Source organism: Blennius ocellaris, assembly GCF_963422515.1.
Source record: "Blennius ocellaris genome assembly, chromosome: 21".
Lineage (NCBI taxonomy): Eukaryota > Metazoa > Chordata > Actinopteri > Blenniiformes > Blenniidae > Blennius > Blennius ocellaris.
The window spans coordinates 13,433,138-13,458,340 of NC_137670.1; the positions used below are offsets into that span (position 1 = coordinate 13,433,138).

At 40.7% G+C, this 25,203-nt stretch overlaps 2 protein-coding genes across 2 annotated transcripts; one reads left to right on the plus strand and one right to left on the minus strand.

Annotated features, from left to right (window-relative positions):
* Positions 1-425: 425 nt before the first annotated feature.
* Positions 426-20,183, minus strand: gpam (glycerol-3-phosphate acyltransferase, mitochondrial). Its single transcript, XM_080516655.1, has 21 exons — positions 20,041-20,183; positions 16,092-16,232; positions 15,833-15,952; positions 15,507-15,580; positions 13,842-13,955; positions 13,475-13,624; positions 13,243-13,342; positions 12,350-12,486; positions 11,764-11,863; positions 9,619-9,831; positions 9,352-9,465; positions 9,106-9,191; positions 8,158-8,270; positions 7,241-7,311; positions 6,654-6,921; positions 6,315-6,472; positions 5,950-6,027; positions 5,708-5,845; positions 5,410-5,599; positions 4,528-4,586; positions 426-3,772 (listed from the first exon to the last, which is right to left on the minus strand). Exons 2-21 carry the CDS (start codon positions 16,173-16,175, stop codon positions 3,656-3,658), a joined length of 2,484 nt encoding a protein of 827 aa, XP_080372781.1. The 5' UTR covers positions 16,176-16,232; positions 20,041-20,183; the 3' UTR covers positions 426-3,655.
* A 1,206-nt stretch (positions 20,184-21,389) lies between these two features.
* Positions 21,390-23,572, plus strand: LOC308145288 (large ribosomal subunit protein eL19-like). Its single transcript, XM_080516669.1, has 6 exons — positions 21,390-21,437; positions 22,410-22,516; positions 22,627-22,749; positions 22,933-23,053; positions 23,151-23,261; positions 23,381-23,572. The coding sequence occupies exons 1-6, from the start codon at positions 21,433-21,435 to the stop codon at positions 23,505-23,507; spliced, it is 594 nt and encodes a 197-aa protein (XP_080372795.1). The 5' UTR covers positions 21,390-21,432; the 3' UTR covers positions 23,508-23,572.
* Positions 23,573-25,203: the final 1,631 nt, after the last annotated feature.

Sequence of the window (25,203 nt, forward strand, 5' to 3'; positions counted from 1 at the left end):
CTAACATTGTTATTATAGAAGATTTCAATGACTTTCTTTTCTTCCTTGACTGTCATTTAGAGTTGGAAATAATAAAAACAATTGTATGACATGCCATATATTTTTAAAATGGTTCTAAATTGAAGAAAAATAAGTGAGAAATGTCTATTTTGTTCACATTTGATACACTAGTAAGTGCCAATGTCCTTCAGCACAATGTACTATTTGCCACTAAATTGTCTAAATACATCTTTTTGGATACATTTCACATATGCTTGACTACTTTTAATGATTCGCAGTATATATCATTAAATGTGGGGCCAAATGGTCCAAATACAATAATGGCGTTTATGTCAAGAAAAGCAGAAGATTACTGCCCGAAACCTTCACTGTGACGTTCCCAGGAGCAAACAAGCAAACAAAAAGATCGAATCATCGTTAATCTATCATTAATTTATTGAAAAACAAATTCTAATAATGCCAATTGTGCTTCACTAGCAAGAACAGAAAAGTGACACTTGAATTTAGTAGCTGGTGATTCTTCTCATAATAACACATTCTTTCATTTGTGTAATTTTTTTTTTTTTTAAGTTACAATCTACAGTGTTCATTAGGATTTCACATGAAGTAACTGTAACATGCAAGAAAAAGAAAGAAAAAAAAACCACACAAAAAAATAAAACCCAAAACAAAACACTAGAGTGCATTAAAAAGGCACCTGCTCCCCAGACACAGGCAACGTTTTCTCTCTCTTTTGTTTGTTTGTTTGTTATTTTTTTTTAAACCTACAACATTACATAGATTAGTGGGATGTTGTTAATGCAGCTGAAGTAGCACATGGATGTCAACAACTCCCACGAGCAGTTCGTAAAAACTAGAATGTCATCATCAAGAGTTCATCAAGTATTCTACAATATCACATTGACCTTCTTCAGGGACACGAGATACATTCAAGAGGTAACAAAAAAAAAATCATCATCTCCTACACGTACAACTACATCTCTCTTCAGAATTATTCACACACACAGTTGAATGATGCTTGAAGGCGACTGGAGGGAACATGCAGTACAGTACGTGAAGTGGTTTTGAACTTGGCGGCTTCGTGGAGAGTTTCCGTATCAACACGTTTCCATTTCAGGAGCACGGCTCTCTGCTCGTCCACAAAAAAAAAAAAAAAAAAAACCTAACCTTGTTCATGTGAGGGGTCCTCAAAGCGTGGGAGGGACAGACTTTCTCATGTTTTTCACTTTGTTTGAAAGGTTTTTATATAAACTCTGGAACTGCTGTCACACTAATAGCTTTGCACTAACAGCTAGCAGTTCATTTGTTAGCATGTGTGATTTAATCAAATAACTCAGAATTTTACCCTCAAAATGTTGATTTTCTTCTCAAAAATGACTGAAATTTCAATTTCATCCCGCTTCACACTTTGAGAACCACAGATTCTAGAAATTGCATGAAAATATGCAGATTTATTACAATAAATAAAAAAAACGGTATGAACAGGAACAAAAACAAACAAACAAAAAAAGCATTCAAATGTATTTTAACAACATCGTCAACCATCGTCACAAAGACTTGCAGCATAAACATTTGTACAAATGCGTATCGCTTCACACCCCTCATAGTAAAAGCGTCGTCGCACGACGCGGCTCAGATTCATTCGACTTCCTTTAACCTGTCCGTACCTCCTCTCTGCTGTCTGACGTTCAAACACCTCGACGTTCACTTCCTGTGCTCTGAACATCTACAAAATAAACTTGCTGTTCGTCCCTCAAACGCACCGATGCAGCACAGTGTGGCTTTGCTTTTTCATTCAAGACAGAGACATTTTTGAGCAACTTTTACTGTGTATCTTATGGGATTAAAAAACAAACAAATAAAAAACCCTAGAATGAGGTTTCTTTACAAGAGACTCCATGAAAGTAAATTAATTAGTTCTGCAAACACATTTTCACATTTCGCTATAATGAAGCCCACATAACTAAATCATAAAAATAGTGTGAAGCTTCAGGATAATTGTATGAAGTGTGACGACACAAAAGGCTGTTTCTGGATTATTAAAAATTTTGATTTCAACATTAAAATGTGAAGAAGTTGAAATACAAAATGCAGAATAAGCTTGATTTTGTCATTTTTGGCTCGTTTTGTTTTTTTTCTTTCTTTTTTTTAAATCTTCTTGTTTTTTTGTGAGAATAAATGTGGACATACTGCAAGAAAATAAAAAAAAAAAGTGTGATGGGAGAATTTATAAAAAAAAAAAAAAAGAACTTGGGCATGTATGAATATAAAAGAAATGATAAAAAAGTAAAAAGTGAAACATTTAGAAAATTAAGAAAAGATGTTGATTATCTATGTTTAACAATTTGAGGCTTATTTGCATTTAATGAAAACTATCCTATAAATGTTACTGGAACCATTGTGTTCACATAAATAATCCTGTGAAGACGTGACCTTCTCAACCAGATTACAAAGTGGATATACGAGGTGTATTTTTACCACACTGTGCTGTACTTTCTGGCTTCAACACGCTCAGCAGCGGCGCTGCGAAGGAAAAAAGCCGCGATAATTCAAACGACTCAGCTTTCCCTGAAACGTCCGGAGCTTGTTGGTGAGCGACGTCTGAACACTCTCTGAAAAGTACAAGGAATTGAAATGGCTTTACGTCGGCGCTTGAAAGAAATGTCAGTGAACGCACTTAGATATCAGTAGTATGAACGCACTTAACTATGCATGTGTGTAATTTGAGACCACGTACATCTCACATCTGCTCAGGAGATATTTTTTGTCTGCTAAATGGTCACACATGTCAAATCAGCAACTGTACAGACTATCCGACCTTCACTTGCAGGAAGGAGGTCTTTTTTTTTTTTTTTTTTTCCTTTACTCCAAGAAAATTTGGATATGTACATATTTCTGGTAAGTGAGAAGTCATATAACTCTCGAGTGCCTGTTCCTAAACGCAGCCTCGAGGAGAAACGCTTGGTCACTTATGTACAGACATTTGTTTGCACAATGTCATCTAACTACAGTTTGACATGTTTACTTGTTTTTTGTATGATATTCATGAGTGCTAAAGAGAGGACGACTCTACACGGGAGCAGAAAGTGTTAACAGAAAAAAAAAAAAAAAAGGCTCTGTTGTTGTTTACAATTTGTTACTATGCATAATTTTCTCGTTGACTTGTATAGACGAAAGGCAGCTTGTTCTGTTCGGACTGCTGTAAAAGTGTTACATTTCTGACCTGCTTGAACATAGTTTCCTCAAAATTCAGTCAAATGAAAATCTTTTGACTTTTACTGGTGAAGCGCACACACGCGCACACACACACACGCACACACGCACGCACGCACACACGCACACACACAGAAGACGGGTGATTGTTGGAGGTACCTCAGCACAGATCGATATCATCTGGACGTGATATCGATTGTCAGCTGCACAGTTCAGAAAGTCAGAGGGTGGAACAAGAAAAACCAAAAAAAAGAGAGAAAGGAAGACTGGCTTCAAGTCTCTTCCAGCTAACGGCTAACAGCTAGCGGGTTTTTTTTTTTTTTTTCATAAGAAGGCACTTCCTGGTAAAGCTTTCCACAGAGTAGCACCTGGGATTGTTTAGAAGTAACCAGTAGAAGCCCTTGTTCATTGGAAGGAGCCTGTGGTGTGAAAGGAGTCCCGGTCACAGCAGGGTGAAGCCGAGGATGTACTGCAGGAGCTTGTTCCGATTGGCCTGAGGTAGAAAGGTGCTGCTTAACTCCACCGTCGTCACTTTGTTGTCTCTTCTTTCCTTCAGAACCTGCAGGTACAAACACAAGACGCGGCGGACAGGTTGACAACACACATGAAGGATTACAGTGTCCAACAATCAAACACTGTGCAGGTGCTGCGAGATTTAAAGGGACTCATCAGCACCTTTGTAGTTTAATGGAAGGTGTGTGTGTGTGTTGGAAAGAATCTGTGGATATAAAGAAACAATGTATAGAATAATATAGCAGCCAAACAAGGTAGAATTATAAACATGGGAGCTGTTTTTTTTTACGTTGGTGCTCCTCAGAAAATCCACCTAAATCCACACATTATGAGCGACTCAGAAAAAGAAGTCGTTTTTATCAAAGTGAGTCTATTTTCAGCCACAAGATGGCAGAGTAGCAGTCGGTCTTCGTTATTTCTTGCAAGAGAAGAATTGAGATGGAAACATAAGCAGCACTTCCATAATTAGCACACACTGTTTCCAAAACATCACAACACATTTAGATGCCATGAAGTTGATTTTTTTTTTTTAATGTATTTTTGTATTTATTTCACTTGGTCAGGTGGAGCTGCACATTTACTTGATTGTTTGTTTCTGAAACAATGACTCTATATTCTATTCTATTCTATTGTAAACCTGGACTTCACACTGATTACTCAGTTTGTAAGATCTAAGATGAGCTTGTTGGATGATGAGGATGAAGGGCCAATATCAGTTGAGATTATTTTGTCTGTGAAACAAGTTAAGTCTGCTCAAATTAAACATGGCGAGCCGATACTTCCTACTTCATGCACACTTACCCCGAGCTCTTTGAATGTCCTCACTGTATTCTTAACCAGGTAATGTGTTGCACTTTCACCTGCAAGAGAGCACAATAATGTACTCAGAGAGATAAAAATCACAGATAACTGAGATGTGCACATTCTTAAAAGTGAAGACGTGTTTGATTCTTGGCAATAAACCTATACCAGTGGAAAGCTTTAATGTTCCCCCTTGACATGCACTTTCTAGAAGAGCAGCGGAGCTGAGAATGTAGGCTGCGGTTATTAATCTCAGACAGCTTTTCTTTGCTGTTGCCTCTTGTTTGGTGTGTTTTGTGGATGAGATGAAGTCTGAAGACATACTGGAGGAGTCACAGGAGTGTGTGGTGGCCATTCGCCTCCTCACACACACACCATTCAGTTTAAAGGTTTACGTTGGGGATGTTCTCATTTTTAGTCTCGGTCTAACCTTCTTAGCTTGATGGTTAGCAGGACCTGATACTTTCCCGGTCCATTACTTACAAATGCGCTTGAATCTGATGAGGACATATTTGGCTTTCTCTAGATCTCATTCTTTAACCATCAATTGTTTCAAACTCAGGCGTGTGTATCGGGGCTGAGGTCTGGGCTGCCGGTGGGCGAACAGCACCAAGAGTCAATAGGAAGACGAGAGCATCGGGTAAATTTCTCACAAACTCAACTCTGCTGCTCATCCCACAAGTGCATGTTCTTTAAAAAAATATCTTACTATTTTATGTAGTTTAGTTCGTACTGAGAGATTTACTGTACATGCATCATTTCCAAAGTATCACAGTAGAATACACAAAGTACTGTCAACTACTTATAATCCATAAAAGTAAATGTTGAATTGCAGGTCATCTGTAGACATTAGAGTCAATGGAATAAGGCGTCATGTCTTACCGTAAGCAGCCACTTCTCTCTCGGTGCGAGTGAGCAGGTATCTGAAGAGCTTCTGGGTGTATTCGGACTCGGCCATGGGCTGACTCAAACTGTGGACGAAGATTGCAGCCCCGCTGTAGGCCTCCAGCACGGGGCTGAGCAGTCGCTGGAGGAAGACGAAGAACTCCTGGTGCTCTGCAGAAGTGCTGACCTGAGAGATGAACGCACGCAAACGAGAGCAAATCAATGAAATAATTCCCTTTTTGCGTGTCTCACGGCGGAGGAAACATTCTTTTCACGGAGTATTAACAATGTTAACCTTAAGGTAGCGATCTCTCTGCTCCTCCCCAAAGTCGCTATCTTCATCTTCTTCGTCACTTCTCCAAGAAAGTGGCTCAGAGAACTTCTTGGGCCAGGGTTCGTCTGTGGGGCTCGGACTCAGTTCCTCCTGGTCCTCCTGATTTATCCGCATTTAAACACACATAAATGACGTCATGTGACCTTCCTGCATTAGTTTCAATGGGTGCTGCCAGTTTGCCGGTGTTGTGTTCATTAGCTCACCTCTGCCACGTACAGAACTCCATACTGGATCAGCCGGGTCACTGCGTCGTGTAAAACCTGGTAAATGGTCTGACAGGGCTGTGTAACAGGGAGCACATTACCAGGATTTGTATTTAAAAAGAACAGGAAGAAATAAGTTCCAAGGTGTGCACAGTAGAACCAGTGTGCATGGAGACAGATAGGCCATAACATTATGACCACATGCCTAAAACGTGATGGACAACATGCAACATATTAGGAAGGTGGTTAAAATACTTTGACTTTATATGTTAAAAGGTTAAAACATGATTCTATATTTCAGCAGACTGACAGTGACAGAAGTCCTGTACTTGATGGACACACAGTGGCAGGGTTGTGGGACTTACTGGTGCTACAGCCACCTCATTGATGAGGAAGTGAGAGAGACCAGCAGCCTTACGGAGGAGTCGCTCCTGACTGAGAAGGAGACTACTGGGACCACCGGGCTGCTGATCACACTCTGACTCCAGGACCAACTCTCGCTGCAGGGACAAGATGCTACAGGCTGAAGGCAAAGAGAGGATATAAATTAACCTCACCTTGGACTGATGGTGCTGCTGAAATTAAATTCAGACTTGATCAACAGCAAATAACACTGCAGTTCAACAACATGATAATAATAGTAATTCAACCATCCATTTTCCTTTCTACATATAACTCAACTCGTCTCTGTTGGATCAACTTACCGATGATTACATCTGAAATAAAGACATGGAAAAGGCCATTGCTGTAGAAGTTGAGCTCAAACAGCGCGGGGACAGTTTGGCTGGGTGCGATGGTGAACTCCCCGTTGCGGTTGGAGCCGCTGGTCACGTTGACGCAGTTTTCCAGGAGGTGCAGAGCACGCATGACCACGTCCTCCGAGTTCCCGGAAAAACCCAGGTCAAAGTCACGAGCGAGGATTTCCTCCTTCATGTTGAAGAAGTCTTCCACGAGCTTGGACAGCACTACCCCCTGGGAAACGGAGAGACACCAGCTTGGAAATGTAAATTAAAGAAGCGGCGACTTCGCAAAGTCCTTACAGTTCAGATTCAGTCAGTCAAAATCATTAAATATAGCTTAACATTTTTCTTTGTGATCCCTTGACATAGATATCATTTCTTTTTTCACTGCTATGCAGTTCCACCAGTTTGCCTGTAGAGGGCAGGAGACCACCACTATAGCGCAGGAACATGTGCATTTGAAAGATTTCCAATATTACAAAGCAGATCTTTTTTTTTAATGAGATGGGATGTACAGGAGGTAAAAAAATATGACAAGGAGGAAAACATACCTGTCTGTGTCTGTACAGGAGCAGACAGGCCACGATGTGGGTGGACATGATCGCTGATGATTTGTTCGCCGCTGTGGATGGAAACACAGAAAGGATGTATAGAGCAATCGATTAAAAATAGAAATACAAGGTGACGCAAATGTAACTGACCGATATATTTATGGAGTTGTGTAATAAAATGTGCAATAGTCCAGTTCCATATCTAACTTCATCTATATCTATATCATAGATGAAGTTAGATTTATAGATGCACACTTCTAATTCTAAGTATGACTTCAAACCAGCAAAGAACTACTACATAGATTAAAAATGTATTTGTATTTGTGTGAAGCCTCAGGTTACTACAGGCCATCTCCACCACAGTAAAAGCTCAGAGGTGTCAAACACTAGTGAACACTAAAAACTGGTCCTGCATTCTTCTCCTCCTCTGCATGTCTATCCTCCCCGTCTCCCTATTGGCTAAAAACAACATGCCATCCATCTGGAGGCTCTCTGATTGGCTGTGGGGAGGAGGAGGAAAAAAAAAAAAAAGAAAAAAGAAAAGGGCTCAACTCAGTGAGCTGGGGAGAACCGGTTTGCAGAGTGCTACCCTGGGGCAAAACACCCTGAGTGATGTGGAGCAGACGGAGTGATGCTGCATGATGCTGTGGTGGATTTCAGTTACAAGAGGCAGCGTGATGGGTAGGATTTCATGAGCGCTGCTGTTCAAAGCGGGAGCACCTTTAACACTGGATGGAAAAGCGAGACTCCGCCACATTAAGAAAGATGAAAGAACCACAGTAGGAAACACTGGCTGGATGACACAGCAACGATTTGTCAGATTTGGATACAAATTGAAGAATGTCAAAACATCGGTTGATCTGTTAATTAAAGCTACTTTCCTGCGGTTTGCATTTGTGTGGTGGTGATTTCCTTACTGAAGAGAACGTGCTTGGCCAGGTTGGTAATGAGCTGTCGTCTGAAGATGTCATCAGGCAGCTCTCGGTTCATCTGCTCCTCCTCCTGCCCCTCGAACATCTGAGCATCAGGCCTGCAAACACACCAGTGACACGACACATGAGGTTTATTGTGTCTCACTGGTCGTATGGATGATTTAAGACTGTCTGCATGTTAAAACAAACACTGTGCCAGCTCACCGCCTCGGCTGTTCAGCAAGGGCCAAGGGCTTATATGGAATATATGACTGAGTGTTTCTATTTGAGTGCTTTTTTTTCCCTTTTTTTTTTTTTTTTTTACAATCGGTCAGCACAGCAAGTTATCGCAACTTGCGATGTGGACTTTGTTTGTTTCTGCTGGATGCCTTTCTTGTGCAAACCGGGTGAACCCGGGTCCTGCCCACTCAAGGTCAAAGAATTATAATGAATAATGCAGCACGAGGGAAGGGAGTTGTGAGTACACGTAGAACAATACAAATTCCTTTAAAAGTGCATTAAAAATACAAGAGAGAATAAAACAGAGTTGGGATGAAAACTACTATGAATACTTAAGACAGTACAATTCAAAATCTGCAGCATTATCGTGAGAAAAATCAGCTAATCTCCAGCATTTATTCTAGCTTTTATCTAAAGGGTTCGAAGTTCTGCACTTGTGACTGGGATCCATCTGGGATGGCCTGCATCTGCCTCTGTGAACTAAACAAAAGACACTGAACTGAAGTAACCCTTCAGTGTTTACAATGCTAACTGCTGTTCTCTGATGCCAAATAACAAACCGAGCCGTGGAGAAGCAGCAGGGGCTAAATATTTGGACATGGAGATTTCACGGGGTCTGGTGAAAACAAGCAATCTTGTTTGTGTACTGGACAGCTGGACAGCTGCGGAGGTTACAGAGGTGACGACATGGAGAAAGTGTGCGATTGCACCTACTGTGCAGAGATAATGGTGGGCATTAAGGTGTGCTCCAGGGACACCGGTGGTGGTATGTGCCGGTTCCTCTGGGTGTCCAGGTACTCCTGCATCGGACAAAGAAGAGGGTCAGTTTCAAGAGAGTGCTGATGAATAATAGAAATCCAACAATTCATTTTTCTATTCATAATGTATTGTGTTGACATCCCCAACCCGATCAGTCATAAGTGTTTACATGATGCAAAGTTGATCAGATTTATAAATGACCTTCAGAGAGAAGGGCTGGTTGAAATCGACACGGACGCAGCCGTAGTTCTTCCTCAGCATCCTGAACACTCCACATGCGATTCCCCACAAGCTCTCGTTCTTCTTCGGCTTGCCCTTTGCGAGACAGAGCAGTTTGAGTCAGTTCGTCTTGACAATCATCACAATTCACGACAAAACTGTCAGACAGGCTGAAACAAAGGTGTCAACTGTGTCAGAACCATCTGAAGTCACGAATTCTAAATCAACCAACACCATCTAAGAACTTACCAGCTGTTCACTGTTGTAGTTGCCCTCAATGATGCGGTCATAGGAGATGCCGACCGGCACCACTAACACGTCTGGGATGGCGCCTGTGCACAGCGTGTCGACCACGATGGACAGCATGCCCGCGCGCGCCGTCGACGGCTTGCCGCTGCGGGAGCGCGTGCCCTCCAGGTAGACCTCCAGAAACTGCTGCTGCCGCAATAACTCCTCCGTGTACTGGAGGGAGATTGATGAAACAGAGGGCGTGAGACGGATGAGACAAAGGTGTGTCGGGACTGCGACAAACGAGCCGACGGCGGACGGAAACGCTGTTCGGCTTTTTGGTGATAATTCAATTTGAGTGAAAATACCTCAGAAAACTGGCTTCATTAACAGGTTGAGAGTCAAAGTGAAGTCAAGGACGTGCTTGAGTACGAAGCCTGAATTCAGGTTTAACAATAAGCGGTGTCGATAACGGTTTGACCCTCGACGTACGCTGCAGGGAGTTCGGACACGTACTGAACTGGTCCTGCTGTGTAATGAAATACTGCTGACGACAGGACAGCTGTCTCTCGCTATGCAGACTTTTCAGAAGAGAGCGCCTGTCTGGAAATAGACTCTGTGGCGTGTGTGCGTGAAGCGGGCAGACGTCCAGCGTTGGCTTCATGAGGAATATAAAGCTACACGTGGCATTTTATAGCGCGTGCCTCCTTCAAAGGCACAAGCTATAGTCAGTGACATTGGCCTTTCAGATTAAAATCTAATCAACTGCATTACTAAATTACTTTGAGTGCTTTTCCCAACTGCACTGGTAAACTTGTATACGTTGTCTGGTCCAGTTATGTTGGGACAGCGGAATAAAATGTAGTTTATCTTTTCTACAGGCATGTTCCTGCATTCAACTGATAACCCTTATCTTGGGCTGACAATTCCAAGTCGTCTTACTGGCTCAACCCACAGCACGTTTTTCTCCTCAACTCTTTCCTCAGCTATAAACTAAAAATTATCACCTTAAAGAGTTTTAAGTTCAGACTCACCAAGCCATTATAAACTCACAAATATATAATCATTATATAAAGGTAGCCCTTTATAAACACAGAGCGACACCCAAAATAAAAATAGTTACCGACAGAGGCTGAGGAATGAAAAAAGGTCTAAGTATTCTATTTTAAAGCTGCCTAGTCAGCATTAAAATCACAATTCACAGCAGTAGGTTAATGAAATGAAATGCATAAAAATACACATTCAGCCATTTCTCAAAACTGTCTGAGTGTTCTACTTCTCTGAGCTAAGCCAGGAGAGCATTAAAAAAAATGCTGCTTCATGATTCTTTTTTACATTTTTTAGCTGTTTTGAACGATGAAGCATACCGACCAGTTTCCACATGACCAAATGTGATATTATCAGTGAAAAGAATGTGCCTTAATGGCTCTGAGGTCATGAAATCCACAAGGAGAGCAGAATTCATCCTCCCACCATCCATTTTACTCCTTGCTTTGTAGCAAGGTCTCAGATATTCATTACATGACCTCAATTAATTTGATTCCAAACATTTTTGATATTTTTTTTTCCATGTTCAGGTTTTAGAGTGTATTTGTTAGTACTTCTGCCTGTCTGAGCCTGGGCTGGAAGGCTTTTCTGTGTGGGGTGTTTGGGTTTAAGGTTAATTGACCTTAAATTGTCCGTGTGTGATTGTCTGTGTCTGGACTGATGAGCTGCACCCCACAAGCAGTTGTGAAAAGCAGTTGTGAAAAAAAAATATAAAAGACAGATGGATTGATGCGAAATTACAGCCCATCCACAATTAACTATTAATGAATTCACAGATTTGCCTTTTTGTCACTTAACTGTGACTTTTAGGTGAATTGAAACTATCAATTCTCAACTTAAAACATTTTAGTCATTTTGAGGTAAAACAAGCAATTTATTTACTGTCCCTTTAATTCTTTATATTTCCTTTCTTCCAAGCATCATATCTGAGCCAGATATCCACATATTACCGGTAAATGAATTAAATTATAGTTTTGTATCAGAAAACATTAAACAAGAATTATACAGAAATTATTAAGTTATTCATCACTCAAGGCAAAAAACAAAACAAAAAAAAAAAGACAAAAATGTTAAGGCAGTCTGTTCTTGCTGTAAGAATTAAAGCTGAAATGAACTTACTGCATGCAAAAGCGATCTGTACAAAATGTCTTTTTTCCCATCTCCAGTCTCCTCCATCCTCCTTCGGATGAAGAATCCTCCCAGTTTCCGGATCAGAGTGCTGAAAACACCAAACGTCTCATCAGGTGACTTCCAAACTGACATTTCTACCAAAGCAAGACTTGTATCAATATCACAGCCGTCTACTGTGGTTTTAGCGGTGCCACTGAATTAAATCACAAGTATCAAACATGCTGCCTGTGAGACAAAACCAGCTGGCAATCTACCCCCGAGTTTTCTTCACAAATATTGTAATCTGTGAGCACAAATATAAACAGAATCTGTTGATGTATAGCGAAAATTATACACATCTTAATTCCACTACTTTCTTAAGTGCTCATGTACATAAGATCAGACGAGACGGAAACAAGTTTGGAAAGTACAGTGCGGTTGGATGCCTGGAGTCTCGCTGCTGAGTTCAGCTTTCATTTCTCTTCTGAGCTTCCGGGGATTTTCTCTCACGTCTGATACTGCACTGATCTTTCCACTCACAAAGAGCAGCGAGCACGAGAGTGAACTTCACACGGGGCCTCGTTTACTTGTTTACCTGAGGATGGGGATGCTGAGGTTGTTTCCAGCAGCGATGTGCGGGGCTTTGATATTGTGACAGAAGAGAATCAGCGTGATGAGCAGGTAGTCGATGTGGGACTTGTGAACGGGGAGGAAAACCATCGGCGCGTTTTGCTGAAAGACAGAAGAAGAAAAGGCAACGACAGGTTACATAACAAGACAGCGTTTCACTAAACAAGCTGAAATCTGATCCTGGACAATAATATTTCTATTTATTGAATTTACAGTAAATGTATAAGAACAGACAGCACCATCAATCAACTGATCTTTATGTGTATAACATATTTCAGGCAGTACAATGTAACTCAAAGTGAAAATATTAAATAAACATAGACACATGAATATGTAGGCAGAGTGTTAAAACTGAATTCAAATCAAACAAGGAAAATATAGTTGGATGAAACAAAGTAAATCATAAACTACATTTTTCATTATTAATTATAAGAAAACCAATTAAACAAAAATGTCATTCATGTTTAAAAAAATACAGATTTTAATAAAACATACATTTATAAATATTGATCATTATAAACAGTAAAATTATCGTTAAAAAAACCTTCATAAAAAAGTGAAATACACCAAAAAAAATTATTAAAATGTGCCATTTAAATAAACTCGATTTATGGATTAGGATATAATGAAAAAACTAATAATTAGCATCATATAAAAAGACAATCCTTCACAAAAAGTATAGAAATTACACAACACTACATATTAGAGGTGAGATGTAGGTTCACTTTCCAAAATGTTCACAATATCACCTAAAATGTAGGTCATTGTTTCCATGATAAAACACTAGAATAGCTCATAGTTCATGTCTGGTGGCTGTTTGGACCGTGTGTCCGGCTGTGAGAAACCATGTCGTCTGACCTCTGTCGCGGCTTTTTTGACCATCTCCAGCTGTCCTTTGTGGATCTGGATGCTCCAGAAGAAGCCATTAAACAGCCTCAGCAGCACCCATCCAGTCAGCCTGAGCAAGAACGGGAAGTGAATTTGGAGAATAGAAACAAACCAAATCAAGCTGTGGCTAAATGCACTGTGGACACTACTGTACATAAAAAAAAAAAGAGGATGAGATCTGGGGTGCAAACAATGCCAGTACCTGATAAAAGCCGGGGAAATGTTGGCCACCATTTCTTGGAGGAAGGCCCTGGCTTTCTGCTTCACTTTACTGACAGCTTTGAGTTCTCTGGCAGACTGGCTGCCGGTGCCGTCCGAGTCTGTGGCGACTTTGACAATAGCAGTCTCCACCCTGCAATGGACGAAAAAAACAAAAATAAGAAACAGGAACATACAAACACAATCATTTAAAAACACTCACGTATGCTTGTTTTTTAGTGGGATTTGAATCACTGTTGTATCTCCAGGTACTATTACTAAAGACTTTCTTTTTTCTTCTTTTCCTGTATGTTTAACACATAATTTTAACGACAACTGCCTCACACGTCTCCGATCATGTTGGGACCTACTTGCTGTTGTTGAGCACGTTGTCCACCATGTTCCGGGTGAACATGTCTTTATGGACGTCTCGCTCCATGACGAACAGCACATAACTGAGCCTGCGAGCCAGCCAGCCTCGCTGTCTGCAAACACGGGCACACAAAGACGCATGCATTTAACAACATGGGTATAATGGAGCCCCATGTCAGATGTGGTGCATGCGCTGCAGATCAAATAAAACAACACGAGCGTGTGTTGAACTGATCAAATAAAACGTTTTCACTGATTCCCCATGTCTGATAACCAACACTGTACAGAAAGGATTAAAAATAGCTTTTGCAACGATGATAATGGGGAGAAGTGCAAAAACAATCATGAGGTGAGATGAAAAAAAGTGTGTAAAATAAAAAGTTTTATTGTATTTGAAGTAAAGTCATTTTAAAAGATATTTCAACAAAACAAAAAAACAATTCAGTTCGACAATAAAACGTTCTCATTTATACTCATAATGACATTTACACAGATCTCAACTCAACTCCTGAAACAAAAACCAACTCTCGTCTGGAGTGCAATTCCCATATTGATGTGGCACGTGTACTCTTATCATTCAGGCAGATGTAAAAGCCATTATAGAGCCTGTGTGTGCTGATACCACGGTGCACAACAATGTGTGAATCTAACAAGAAATCTGAAAAGAAAAAACGTCTTTTATGCATCAATGGTCAAAACTAATATCAGGTTTATGGGCGAACTCTTCAAACTTTCAGTTTTCTAAGCTGTGTTCAATTCAGCTTTCTTTGCTAAGTTAAATTGTGACAGAATAAAAGCTGATTATATTATTATTTATTTGATTAATTCCACTGTGACTGAAATGTCGACCAATCAGAGGTGGCCAGCAAGTATTTGCATTTAGTCAATGTACTTAAGTAGGTTTTTCAGACCTTTGTACCTCACTTGAGTATTTTTCTACTAATATTTTACTTAACATTTATGTACCGGTAAAACATCTTTACCTTCTTGTTCTTGGGATCTTCAAACTGGCAATTCAGAATTAAGAGTGAAATGGTGAAAGCAGCTACAGAAGTGGAATCTAAGAACGTTGAAGCTGCAGTAATAGTGGACGAAAGCTAAAACTTTGAAAATTTGAAATCCAAATTCAATTTGCAGTGTTTTCTATAAATGAAAGAGAGAACAATGTACTTCCTGACTCAAGAGTCCCGATACAAGTTGAACCATGACCAGTCATTGGTAACACTTAGGCTGGACATTGTAGTGAGCCTTTAAATATTTCTTTGTGTTGAGTTATTACGGCGTCCTGTTGTTTTTTTTTGCCTGCAGTCAGTGGAGTGTGCATGTATCCACACGTGTCCGGTGTCCACTGACAAACACTGTAAATTATTCAACCTGGCTATCTTTCCAAGGTTTCACAGATGGGTCCTTTTGAGTCAAGATGCATTTACAATGCACGGGTTGTAAACTATTGTAGCGCCCCGTCTGAACTGTACCGACTCCAGCACGCAGGAGGGTTCTTCAGGTTTCTGTGGGATGAGCCGTCCGACACCACAGCGACTTACGGAAAGTGCAACAGCTCGACACGCCCCAACATTTATAAAGCTATTTTGTAAAGGCTGCTCTGTGCAAACCTGTGCAAAAAAAATCAGGCTCAACTGCAGACGATATTTGCATGTGCTTACCTCGTGTGAGTCTCATTGATGTAGATGACATTGCGCAGTCCCAGAGAGGGAATACTCGGGTTAAATAATTTCTCCTGCAGACATGAAAACAGTACAAAGAAAAAACAGGACAAGTTACACAAAGTCGTTCAGTTTGCTTCACTTCATGACATCTTTATACAACTTTTACACACATAGGAAACTTTTAGGGGGGGAAAAAAAACCCAAACAACCTTGGATTTCTTGCCTATTGGATATTTTATCTTCAGTAAAAAGCAAAAAAAACCAACATATAATTACAGCTCAGCAAATTAAGTTAAAGTTAATTAGGCAGAATGTAACTTTACCCAGCTCTGTGGTGTGCAGGAGTGACAGCAGCGACCTACAAAAGGCCTCTTCCGGTTCAGCAGGCCCTCCTTCCATGTGCTGGCAACACAGCGAAGGACTGAAGGGCTGGTGCTGCGGTCCTGGAAACACACACGCACACGCACACACACACACACACACTTGAATTAGCATCTCAAACGTTCAACACATAAAAGCACCCATACTGATCTGACACGGCGCATGCGGCCTCACGAAGACGAGCGGCGGTCTGTGGCTCACCGAGTCGTCGTTGGGATGTTTCCAGCGGTTGCACCACTGCTCTCCATTGTTGACCTGCAGCAACAGGCCATCAGACAGCTCCATGTTCACAGCTGTCCTCTCAACTCCCACCAGATCTCACACACACCACTAGCTGGCAAGCTGGCCACAAAGAAAAAACAAAAAAAACCGAGCGTTTCAAAGGATGACAGTTAAACAGACCACACGTGGACCGCATGCAAAACTCAATAGATAAACAACAACAGATTTTCTAAAAATTGAGAATCAAGTGACTTTCCAACTTTTTCTTTCCATTAATAGTCAGGTCAAGACTGGGATTTAGTCTCAATGAGTTACAAACGCATAAAAATGATGTTTGGCATAACACAAAATACAAAAGTGTGAATTTGTATTTTGAGACACGACTCAGTTTTTGAAATGCACCAAATCAAAAACAACATACATCCAGACAGTATATTACAGCCATTTAAGTTATGGATTATCACTCAGTATTTGAATTGCTGTGGAAAAAAACGGTTAAATATGTTGTGAAGCACAATATGTCAACAGAGATCAGGTTTATGGAAAAAACAAAGATGGAATTGTTTTGTAGCATCGACCTTCATCTCAAGGTTGTTTTTTTCTTCTTCTTTTTTTTTTTTTAAGCAGAATGACTGAATTCTTCAGAAAGCATTGCATTTATTTGTACTAAACCCTGGATGTTGTGCTGCTAGTAATGGCCACAAGGTTTTAGGAAACTATAGTTTCAAGCATTTATAAAGATTTTGATTGTGATTAAGAAAAAAAAAAGGTAAAAAAAAATATTAAACAAACTTTATCTTCTAAAATATTGTAACATTGCAACATAATATGAAATAATATGTATCATCATTATTATCATTGTTGTGAAAAAATGATTTATTTCATTTGAAGGACTTCAAAACAAATCATAAAGAAGAAAACTAAAAAGGCTTAAGATATATTTCAGCGCGTGCAAAAATATTTGGAACTTTGGAATGTTTGCGATAAATCACGTCAATCGTCAGTGAATTGGTGACGTCAGCAGCTGGTGGGGCGAGTGAAGGATTGTCTGGTTCTCTGCCTCCAGTCATCTTGTATGCGCTCTAGTTCCACGCCAACCCGAGTTGAACCGGAGGAATAGAAGACGGATTAGCTCTTCCATTGTATGTTCATTTTTTTGTGATGAATCTGTAAAGCAAGACATCTCGCGGCACTTTTACTCAATGACTCACATTTTCCGCAGGTGGAGACGGCGTTTAACCCTCAAACCTTTGCATTGCGGGATGACCACAGCTGTCATGTTTGTGTTGTCCTGTTTGCTTGTCTGCATTGTCGCTACACTGTCTGTGATGATGAAGCTCCACCTGCATCATTTATTAACCTGAGATTGATTTATTGGAGACCAGGTTGCTCAGGTTTGACTGGCTTAACTCACCAAAGTCATCGGACAATAATCTAAAGCCAAATGTTTTGAGCATTCATCACAACAATGCAAGACTGAACAAATGGAAACCTGTAGTTCAGGGCTCAAGTTTGTCGCTTTAATCATTTATTTGACGTGATGTTTCATTTGTCTAATCCTAATAAGAAGCAGGCTATTTATGTGGCGGCACTTTGAAAACCAGCTGGTCCAAAAACTTGGTTGTATTACAAACCGCTAAAACATCTTCAGCCTCTCAAGAACACTACTCTCTGTGCAAACAAGCTTAAATAATCCATGATGGGCATGCATCATTATGACATGTTAATGCACCTGTCTCACTTTTTGCACATCAGCAATTTAACAAAAAAAAAAACAGAAGAAGAAGAGTGAGTGAAGATGTGGAGTCAGGCGGTCAGGAGACCAAGTTAATCAACTGAAAACACTGCGAGAGTTGGGGAAATGGGTTAGTGAGTCACTTTATGAATGAACGCTGTGCCACCAAACACTGTGTGTGTCAGCGCGGCTCCGTCTCTCCGTGAACCACAGGCCAGACATGCCGGCCTCTTGGCAAAACCTAATCCCGTCTCACTGATGTCCAACAACGAGCGAATGAACTCTGAGCCTTTGTCTCCTTGCGGCGTCTGGGGCGGAGCAGGTGATAACGCACACCAGATGAGGGGAAGCCGGGGTTTTCGACGGGGGTCAACGACCGGCAGTACTCCGGTTGGTGGGGTGACTTTGTTGGAAGCGACACAAAAAGAGGAGCCGGAGACCGAGGAGAGGGGGAGATTAGGTAACAAGTGAAGGGAGCCTTTGTGGGATTTAAGTTACAGAGCGAGAGAAATAATTCCATAAACATACAACGACCAACTTATACATAGATGTGTATGTATTTGTCCCTAATCATATGTATTCTATAATATAATATACAATATTACATGATGAATGATTCTGGTTGTTCACTAATTAAACAAACAAACAAAAAAAAGTACATCTGTATTGTGTTGTAGTTAAAACTAACAGCAAGTATATCCCTGCTTTGAGTGTAGGTGTGAATGTAAATGTGTGAGGTTGAGGGTAGACTGCCTTTTCACCTCAGAATTTTCCATTTTTTCCCTCCAAACTTCACATATAACTTATATAATGATGGATAGATGATAGTTTTTACTTAATGGTATTATATAAGTGGATTAAAACAAAATAAACACTGCCATGTTGAACATTATTGACAAGTTTGCTCTTGCAAAACGTCCCTTATTCATTGATGCATCCTGTAACTATCAGCATTGCATGGAGAAAACTACTACATGTGTAATTTTAATCATACTTTCAATAAGTCTAATAACACCTAGCACTGAGTAAAGTAGTACTCGTGGATGCATATGTATATGCAGTATTCAAAGGTGTCTGAAGTGTAAACTAAAGTAGACATGATTAAATATAGGCCTTTAAGTTTACATGTTCTCTTTTAATAGTATAACTGGCATGTAAAGATGTATCTATAGACTATGTCTGCTCTGCAAATAACCTTTAACGACACAAGAGAGAATTGTAATCGGATCGTGTGTGTTTCTCCAAGTATGAACCGACAGTGATTAAAGTAAAATGTCATTTATCTGGAAAAATTGAATTGTTTGGAATCTACTCACACAAACCACTGCAGAGAGACTGGTGAGCCACGTCACGAGGCACGGGGCACAATTCATGAATGAAAGTGTCATTTAAAAGGCGGGGCTTTTCCCACGTTACCATGTATCCTTTATGTTTTTTTTAAACAAGAAGAAAACATCTTTGTGTGTACACGCAGTGCATCACTGGGTTAATCCTCCCCAGACGCTGCCAGCCGCCTTCAGTAAGCAGGTCAAACAGGAGAAGTCTCTTTTGTGACAGATGGGCAGTGCGGATCACCAGCCCGGCAGACAACAATAGCACAACCCGGGCCAGCCTGCCGTCTGCCCGGCCACACTGTAGTGCACTGACCGTATTTGTTTTAGCTGCAGCTGACGTCGAAATGACATGTGCTTCAAGTCTCCGGTCGGTCCCCATGTGCGGTTATTCCGTTATTTAAACCCGCTCCTGTCCCAGTCCGCATGCAGGCACCACGGCACGCCGCCGAGCCTCGCGCTGCTGAGACTTGACAGGAGCTCGCGACGGGATCCGTCTCGTGGATGTCTGGACGATGCGTTGCTCATAAATGTACATGCGGGTTAATAGACGGGAAAGGCTGCAGAGCCACGGCGCGTGACGTTGCTCCTCCAGAACTCAATGTCAATGTAAAGTTAACCAGGCTAATATCGCGTTATCTACAGAAACAAGGGCCCGCATGCGACGCACCCCCCCGCCGGTAACAGTCCCCGGTGCGCGACGCCGTGCGGAGCAGCGTTAGCACGTTCACTGTTCCCATGACGGGAGTCGAAAGGCCGCGTTGATAACAGTAACTAACAGTTACTTCACCGTCGCTCCCGACGTGGCTGCTAGCATCCATTTAGCCTGCTAGCCCCGGTCCCCCCACGGCATCTCCCTTACCTTTAATGCTGGGTTACGCTGACTCATATCGGAAAAGAAATAAGTCCGTCAACAAAACAGCCAGCCGCCCAAGGATGTCAGCGTCCCGGAAAATCGGCGCACAGGCTCGGCTCTGCCCTCAGAGGACCGGTCGGCACGGCTCCGGCTCCTTCTCCTGCTCCAGCGGGGATGTGTGACAGGAGGCAGCGCCACTCACACTGTTGTGGTGCACACACGGCAGCCAATTACCGGCCTGCGGTTCTAAAAGCGACCAGCGGGGAGCGCTGTGGCGCTTAAATGTCACCACAAGTGGACACTGCGGTTTTAAAAAAAATAAAATAAAAGACCAGCAGAGGGCACTGCAGCACCGAGGCGATATGGGGGGGCTTCATTGTAGTTCTTTTCAAATGAACTAATTAATTAAAACTCCTGAAAAGGAAAACGATTCTACTCAGCAAAATGAAATGAACAAGACAAACATTTTAATTGAATAAAATATATTCACCTCAACTTTGCAAACGAAGTTATTTCTCTGGGTGCTTTTCTGTGAAGATCAATGTCAGCTCCGTATGGAATTTTAATTTTTGATGTTTATTGTGACAAGATGCTTGATTCTGCGTCGATGTTAGATTCGCTACAGATTGAGAGTTTTTATTATGATTTGTTAGGATTCGGTTTCCATCGAAGTATTTATCACAACATCATCTCTCAATGTATTGTCTTTTAATAGGAAAATAATTGTTTGCTTTCAGAATTCTTATAATAGCATCCTAAATGTAACGATTTTTTTTTTATTCTTCTTTTCCCAAAATTATGTGATTATATTAAGAATAATGAGGACCGAACACAATGGATTATTTGATTAAATCACAACCTGCATTTCGGAATAAACCAGATAAACATCTTACAATATAGATACATTATTTTCGGACAAATGTAATCCTGGTTTTATGGGATTGGTTATTTCACAAGTATTTCACATTTTTGTTTTATGACATAGGTTTTGATGGAAATAATTATGTTTATTCGTCTATCAACACTTCAATTCAAATATCTTAACAGAATGAAAATAGTCTTTTGAGTTTTTGTTTCTTAAAAATGTTATTTTTCTGCAAATTCCAAATATATAAAATATATTACATTTCAACGCACACTAGTAGACCGTACCACTATGGGAATATCATGACCAATACAGCAAAGTCAGTGAGACTTTGCAGAATTAAATAATACAAAATATAACAAAGGGGGTACTATTTATGAGGTATGATTTTAGAAAAATTTCATTAAATGCTCATTTATAACAGAAGTTTTGAGTTTATTTCTGCTCAGCCGCAGTTGGATCACCTATGACGATTCTGCAATGGTACGGTCTTAGTCAGTCTATTTTCGTCGTCTATCTCACTAACGGCAGCCATGAGGTAAGATTGCCGTCTGAAACTGCTTGAAGTTGGCTTTTAATCCTACCGAAGTGGCCGTAATGTGCTTTGTATCGTTCTCTAAGACCACGGGGAAGGCTATGATCCTGTTCAATTTTGAGTACAGGATTTGGTTTTATGCGGATGTATGTAATGGGCCTGCTTTGCTAAGCTAATCAAGCTATGCTAACCGGGACATGCCACAACACGGTACTGAAGCTGCAACAGTCCTCAACTGGAATAAATTGTTTTGTGTGTATTGTAAAGTATGTGAATGGCTTCCTGTATGTGGTTTTGGTTGTTAACTAAACTTGTAGATCAATACCATTCGTCTTATTAGCAACGTCGCGATTGTATTCTGTAATAACTACACCTGAATAACAACATACGTTTGCGATTCTGTTGACATGAATAATTGTCGTCAAAGTATCACAAGCAAAATGCCTTTTCAGGATACATTTATTGTAAAATGACCTAATGTACAAGATGACTGCAAAGAGACAAAACATGGTTCTCTAAAACACAAGACGAGTGTGACTTAAATGTCAAAAGGATGTTAAAGGTTGACCATAGAGACAAATGAGAAAGCTCCGAGTCATGCAAAATGGTTGCAAATTGACTGAAGACAATCACAACAAATTAGTAAATTATGGCTCCTTTTGTTAGGTTTGATGTATTTAGTCATCTAACCTAAAGGTGCCAAACCCAAGGACCATGATCTATGAATAGCCTACATAATGACCTAAAAAAGTGTTCCATCACTACAACATGTATATATCCTTCAAATAAAAGAACTTCAATATTGTAAGTTTTCAAAGTCCCAAAGGCTGAAGATCAGCGATGCACTCATGAAAGTTAACCAATTCTGATTGGCTCCAAAGCATTACTGTGAGCATGAAATTGTTCAAACTTGCATCCTGAAGAGGTCAGGTTCTATTAAAGTCTATTCTACCTGACGTGTCTCTCCTATTTCAGCATGCTCAGGCTCCAGAAGCGCTTGGCCTCCAGCGTCTTGCGCTGCGGCAAGAAGAAGGTGTGGTTGGACCCCAACGAAACCAATGAGATTGCCAATGCAAACTCTCGTGAGTAGCTTCCCCCTTGAATTGAAAAAGTTTCGGTCCATTTAGAGGTTGGAGTCATTTGGTCTTTGTTTTTTTTAATGTATGCCTTCATCAAATTGTTTGCACTACAGGTCAGCAGATCCGAAAACTGGTGAAGGATGGATTGATCATCAGGAAACCCGTTACTGTTCATTCCCGCGCTCGCTGCCGCAAGAACACACTGGCACGCCGCAAAGGACGTCACATGGGCTACGGTTAGTGATTTAACTTGTAGTGATCATTCAACTAGTTTTGCATTAAAACAAATTTTTTTGTGATTTACAAACTTCACTCTTAGCTTTAGATAATCACACCGAGGAGCTATGTTTTTAAAATTTTGGGTCCTTGCAGCAATCCGTTTTATTTTGAGATTAAATGCCGCTGTGTTTCTGTTCCAGGTAAGAGAAAGGGTACAGCCAATGCTCGTATGCCAGAGAAGCTTTCTTGGATGCGACGCATGAGAATCCTGCGTCGTCTGCTCCGCCGTTACAGGGAATCCAAGAAAATTGACAGGCACATGTAAGTGTGAATGTGCTCAGTCATGCTGATTAAGCCAGGGTAGTTTCAATTCCAACTTGAGGATGATGCGTGCTGAGGTATTATCTTTTGTCCCCAGGTACCACAGTCTTTACCTGAGGGCCAAGGGTAACGTCTTCAAAAACAAACGCATCCTGATGGAGCACATCCATAAGCTGAAGGCAGACAAGGCTCGCAGGAAGCTCCTGGCGTAAGTCATTTTACAGTTAATTTTTTTTTTAAAACAACACTTTCCTCTTACGGAGGTCTCAGGGCTTTGTTTTACCTTTTTATATAAATGTTATTCTCTGCTTCTTTTTAACCACTCAGTGACCAGGCTGAGGCTCGTCGCTCGAAGACCAAGGAGGCTCGCAAACGCAGAGAAGAGCGTCTCCTGGCCAAGAAAGAAGAGATGATGAAGATGCTGTCAAAGGAAGAGGAAACTGCAAAGAAATGAATCCAAAATATGTTTGTGTTGTCAGATTCGATGTTTTTGAAAGTAATAAATTTGGACAAAACAAATAGTTCTTTGTGGTTACTACACTCCCGTCCCCATTTAATGTTAACATCACACTTTTTTGATGGACTCTAAAATGGTACGTACATACATACATTTGTAGCTTGTTTATTTCCCTTAAAAATCATGTAAATGACAGTAACAAGTAATTTATGATAAACATATGTGCATTTCTGGTTTCCATTTAACTCACAGATGGAGGGATACTGTACTAAAACTGACCTACAGGTGGCAGCAGAGCACCAGGAGAAAAACATGGGATTAATTATTAAGGCATGAGTTGCAAGTAAAATTGAAAAAGATGCGCTGCCCACGCCTTGATTGAGTCCTGCTTTTTGTCATATTGATGTTAAAATGTACAGTTTTCTGAGTAAAGGTGAGAGCCTGTGTATGTGGTCATCAATCCGTGATTCCACAAGAAGGAAAAAAAAACCTGCACAAGGTGTTGAGTGTTATAAAGCCAGACTATAAGAATTCAGATTCTACACCAGTTTACCCAACTTGTACTCTTTAGGTTACCAGGCCATCAAAGTGCAAACGGTCACCTGCGTTTGAACATGGCACCTATTGGCCTCAAATGCATGCTTTTGTACTGTGATGAGTGACCAGACAAAACCTGCACGTACACGGGGAAGAAACTCAGAAATGCTCCCAGGGCCACAATCAAACCAGGCATGTTCTTGCTGGTCTGACAAAAAAGGATGAAGGTGAATTGTTAGAAATAGCTCAGTGTAAAGAGACTTCCTGTAGACTTGCAATTCACTGCAATATTCTTCTTTTGTCACTTGTAGTTGTTAGTTTTTGTGTCCTATTGTGCTCTAACAATAGTACATGCAAGCACAAACTCATACTTTGGTAGAGTCATATTTACGTTGGGTAGGTGGACTAAATGCCTGCACAGCACAATGCGTCTGCTTACCTTAATGCCCTGATTTAATTTAGATGCACAAAAACGTCATACTGTGTACTTTCACTAAAAATATCATTTAACAGTGTGCAGTCATTACCAAATGCATCTGCGGGGACTATTCACATAAATAAACGTGAGCGCTGCAGAAAGATGTTGCAGGAATTACTGAAGGAGAAACCAGCCTTTGTACAGCCAAGCCATTTTGTAGCGCCATTAATGTATTTCTTCATTACCAGGAGGCATTCCTATTTCCTGAAGCGTGAGGCTGAATGGGATTAGATAAGGAGAGGAATATGAGCTGAAACGAAGCAGCGCTCTTTATTACAGTTGGCCTTCAACCCAGGCAAACAAATGGAGCACGTTGAAGAGTTCAGAGGCTCTGTAATGACAATTGAAATGTGGAGATGAAGGCAATTAAAGGCAGATTATTTTTAAATGTAAAAACAGTTCTCTAATAAGTCAATGAATTACCCTGCTTTGGCCAGTTTAATTACTTGTATTTACAGAGTCTGGTGCTCTGATTTTTAAATGCTTTGTCATCACCTTTCAACATATTGTATACATGATTACCATTCTCTGTGATGGACTGGGTACCTGTTCAGCGTGTATCATGCCTTTGCTGAAAGACAGCCGTGATCAAATTCACCATGATCCTAAAGAGGATAATATCATAAGCATTTTGAATATTTAGGGTTCATTGCTATTCTGAGCATTCGTGACTATCGT